At 42.1% G+C, this 4,278-nt stretch overlaps 1 protein-coding gene across 2 annotated transcripts; it reads left to right on the top strand.

Moving 5' to 3' along the window:
* The first annotated feature begins 2,120 nt into the window (after positions 1-2,120).
* Positions 2,121-4,063, top strand: LOC107566796 (beta-crystallin A2-like). Of its 2 annotated transcripts, none has more exons than XM_016252345.1 (5): positions 2,121-2,192; positions 2,780-2,969; positions 3,145-3,286; positions 3,560-3,702; positions 3,816-4,063. In XM_016252345.1, the coding sequence occupies exons 2-5, from the start codon at positions 2,809-2,811 to the stop codon at positions 3,961-3,963; spliced, it is 594 nt and encodes a 197-aa protein (XP_016107831.1). In that variant the 5' UTR covers positions 2,121-2,192; positions 2,780-2,808; the 3' UTR covers positions 3,964-4,063. The 2 variants fall into 2 exon arrangements, with proteins under 2 accessions (XP_016107831.1, XP_016107833.1); XM_016252347.1 differs by having other exon boundaries at positions 2,158-2,192; positions 2,783-2,969.
* The last annotated feature ends 215 nt before the right edge of the window (positions 4,064-4,278 follow it).

Genomic DNA, 4,278 nt, shown 5'->3' with positions numbered 1-4,278 from the left:
CCATCGAGCATGGCAGAGCAGTCTGCCACCATGGACGCTCGTGGCGGTGGGCTAGAGTGAGGTCAGTCTTTTTGACTGTTGTTTTTTTGGGAACCAATTACAGTAGTAGTTTTGAACTTCTTTAGAGTCATTATTGCTTATGGTACTGTGGGACAGCCGCAATTCGTATCTGTCAGACCTATGTTCCTGTTTTGTTGTGTTTTCTCCCCATGTGCCCTCCTTGACCTAGTTTTCCCTAGCTCTCAGACCCAGAGAGGGCTGCTGTTCCCGTGTCTGGCCCAGGGAGGGCCACAGATCCCGAGTCTAGCCCAAGGAGGGCTCCTGTCCCCACATTTGGCCCAGGGAGGGCCTCAGATCCCAAGTCTAGCCCGGTGAGGGCTCTTGTTTCCACGTCAAGCCCGGAGAGGGCTCCTGTTCCCGAGTCCGGCCCGGTGAGGGCTTCTGTTCCCGAGTGCAGCCCAGAGAGGGCTTCTGCCTCAAAGCCCAGCCCAGAGTCAGTTCCAGGCGAAACAACCAGGACGTCCCCCAAGAAAAGTTTTTAGTTTAGTCTAGTTCCAAGGCCAGGGCCACGGAGGCTGCTCCGCCATGGCCCCCTGAACTGCCTGCTCCGCCATGGCACCCTGAGCTGCCTGCTCCGCCATGGCACCCTGAGCTGCCTGATCCGCCATGGCACCCTGAACTGCCTGCTCCGCCATGGCACCCTGAGCTGCCTTCTGGGAGGGGGAGGTGATGTCAGACCTATGTTCCTGTTTTGTTGTGTTTTCTCCCCATGTGCTCTCCTTGACCTATTTTTTCCCTCATGTCTGATTTGGTTCAGTTGTGTCTGGTTAATTACCCTCATTTGTGTCAGTACTTATAGTGTAGCCTGTCCCTTGATTCCTTTGTCCGGTGTTAACGTCATTTTGTCCATTCTATGTGCTGCGTGTGTGTTCCTGTCTGCCCTGTGTTAACCCTGTTTTGGATCATTAAAGACTGTTCTACGTATATCTCCTTCGTCTCTGTGTTCCTTGATGCCGACACAGTAAGCAACGTTATAGTATAATTTTCACAAAATAAATGATTACAATTTTTTTCTCTTTATATATTTTCAACATGTAATAATAATGGATTTTCATAAGATTTAAAGTGTAGGTTTGGGACAAAGGTAAAACTAAATCTATACAGAAGGCATTTGAAAAGTGGCAAAAGCAAATTATATAGGTATTAAAAAAGCTTCCAAGACAGTTTTAATGTGATAAGTAATATAAATTAGCCTCTGGGACATAAAAGTTAAAGAAACACCCATATAGCAGATGTATAAACATTAGCATCATACAAATTGTGCAAGCAATATTAAACATTTAATGCCTGTTTTCTCAGTTTAAGAGTGAATTTCTGTGTTCTCTCAGAACAGTTCCCAAAAGCTCTTTTTTAAAGCACTTAAACAGCTTGTTTTTAAGAAGTTCATATTCAGTATGCTAGAACGTGCTTGAAGAAAAATGAAACACATGTATATCTGTAGTCCATCTGTAGGTGGTACAATGATTGTATCCCCACAAAAGATGAGGGCCATTGAACAACAATACCTTTTGTTTGGCCTCTTACAATAGTGCATCATGTTCCTGAACCTCTGAGAGGATAGCACATCATGGATGGATGGATGGCCCACTGTAAAGAAAACAAAAAAACCAACAAGATTAATACAAGATTACCCTTTTTGTGACACTTAATAGTATTTTCAGCAACTAAGAGTTGCTGAAAATACCTTTTAGCTGAGATTGATGACTGGTTGTTTGATATCTTTTATTTCTTCTCCTAAACTTGTGCAACATCAACTGACAAGATGCAAAATAATCAGCAAGCTTCCCTACAAACTGCACAATCAGTGATTTGAATCATTTTCTGCCACTGTTTTACTATTTCTTGAGTTGACCCCATGAATCTGCAGTCAGTGGACATTGCAAGGGCATTTAGAGTATGTAAATGTGTCTGTGTTAAACTGTATGGCTGGGCCTTGTTTTTTTCTGATGAGTCAGAACACTGAAGCCCCTGCTAGACAATAACAGGACTTAAGCTCTCTTTTGACACATGTTGCTGAGCTGGCAGTCCCTCTGCACATTCTGCAGTAACTGCAGTGACAGCGGCTATATAAACACCCCATATTGGACCGACCCCCAACGTTAATTACGCCAAATCTCTCCCACAAACTGCATGTGAGTATGGGTCGCTGTCATGCTGCCAAAATCAACATCATAAACTTCATGAAAGTGGATTTAACTGTGAAAATGGATAATCTGATGCTCATTTGTGTTGACCGGACACAATCATCATGGATTGTCATGAATGACGGGAGATAGAGGCCTTTGTGAATCTTTCCATGGACTGAAAAGTCACCCATTTCTGGTGGTTACTAAATGAATTTTCAAAGCAATGTTGGAATTTAGTAATTTCAGCCATTGATGGATTCATGGGGCCCTATTACATTACCTATGATGGCAAACTTAAGCTATTGATTTTCTCTGGTTGTTTTAGTGCAAAGAATGGACCGTGTCAGAAAGAGACCCTTTCTCTTGTCGCAGCTAAATTGAAAGGGCCTAATTGTACAAAAGGCATTTATTCTTAACTAACCTAAAACAAGGTCCCTCTTGCATTGTCAGTAATCTTTCTTTTGATAACTTGACGTTAAAAGTAAAGCACTGAGGTCATAGGTTATGCCTGAACGTTGAATAGTAATGTTTGTGATCTGTCAGGTCAGGGCAGGTGTTGTTGTATTGTTAACCTTATCCCTTAATGTTGCCAGTAGCTGGAGAGAGCAGACAGGCGGCCATCATGAATCAGCGAGAGCAGATGGAGCAGCGGGAGCAGTGGAGGATCACAGTGTGGGAAGAGGAAAACTTCCAGGGCAAGCGCTGTGAGTTCATGCTGGAGTGCCCAAACATTCTGGATAGGGATTTCCAAAAGATTCGCTCTATCAAGGTGGACAACGGCCCGTAAGTGTGTGTGTGTGTGTAAAAGCTCATTTTTCAAATTTACATGCGTGCAATTTTTTTTTATAAGTAGAGGTATGCACTGTCTCTATCTAATATATAAATATATATTTTATGTATATATTTGTAAATATGTTTCTTGGGAGATAATATGAATAATTTTTGCACATTTTTGCAGCTGGGTGGGTTATGAGTACCCAGAGTATCAGGGTCAGCAGTTCATCCTGGAGAAGGGAGATTATCCCTGCTATCAGGCCTGGAGCGGAAACAGCAGCTACCGCACTGAGCACCTGCTTTCCTTCAGACCCATCAAGTGTGCTGTGAGTTTAGCATTTAATGCATTTAAGTGTCTCATTTATTTACCTTTCATTTTTAGAATAAATCAGATTTGTTTGTGAAATATATAAAAAAATCAATATTGTGATATACTGAAAATGGCAACGTGTGATAAAGAAATACTGGGTCTACAGTCTACCTACTCCAATGAAATGTACAGATAATTTTAACTTTATTAAAATGTCATCTTGCATCTGACATGTAAACCTCTCAAAACATACTTTCTGGTCCTAATTTGTGTCCTTTTTCATCACCAGAACCACAGTGACAGTAAAATTACCCTGTATGAGTGTGAGGACATGATGGGACGCAAGTTCGAGATGTGCGATGACTACCCCTCTCTTCAAGGCATGGGCTGGTGCAGTAAGGAGGTTCCTTCTATGAAAGTCAACTCTGGAGCGTAAGTCATCCTCCATTTGCTTCAGTAGGCCTATAAGTTATATATGTATTACTTCTCTCTGCACAGAGATTTATCTCATTAATAATAATATGTTGTTCTTGCATTTACTGCAGCTGGGTGGGCTACCAGTTTCCAGGTTACCGTGGATACCAGTATATCTTTGAGAGAGAGAGACGTCAGGGAGAATACAGGAACTATAATGAGTACGGCACCCAGGCCCACAGCAATCAGATCCAATCAATCCGCAGAATTCAGCACTAAGTCCGCCCCCACTCTTCTCCTATTGGCTACTGTGTATCAAGCGATAGCATGGTATTGAGACAAAGTAGGCAATAAACGCTTTTTCAAACTCCAGAAAAAAGAGTGTGCTTGTCGCCATTCCTCTGATTTATCCAAACCGTGCCCAGAAAATTTTAAAGTAGGCAATAAACGCTTTTTCAAACTCCAGAAAAAAGAGTGTGCTTGTCGCCATTCCTCTAATTTATCCAAACCGTGCCCAGATAATTTAACGTTAGATCGTTAAAAACTGGAGTGTTATTATTTTATAACTAATTGACAACATCTTATAAGGCTATC

The sequence above is a fragment of the Sinocyclocheilus grahami genome, unplaced genomic scaffold (assembly GCF_001515645.1).
Source record: "Sinocyclocheilus grahami isolate Dianchi unplaced genomic scaffold, SAMN03320097.WGS_v1.1 scaffold1100.1, whole genome shotgun sequence".
NCBI lineage: Eukaryota > Metazoa > Chordata > Actinopteri > Cypriniformes > Cyprinidae > Sinocyclocheilus > Sinocyclocheilus grahami.
Note: the sequence above shows the minus strand (reverse complement) of the source record. Positions and strands in the feature narration are given on the sequence as shown.

Bases quoted from the DNA above. Each gene is read 5' to 3' on its own strand.
- LOC107566796 (XM_016252345.1), top strand. From the start codon at position 2,809: ATGAATCAGCGAGAGCAGATGGAGCAGCGGGAGCAGTGGAGGATCACA. The intron at 2,970-3,144 runs GTAAGTGTGTGT...ACATTTTTGCAG, and splicing joins ATCAAGGTGGACAACGGCCC to CTGGGTGGGTTATGAGTACC. The intron at 3,287-3,559 runs GTGAGTTTAGCA...TTTCATCACCAG, and splicing joins TCAGACCCATCAAGTGTGCT to AACCACAGTGACAGTAAAAT.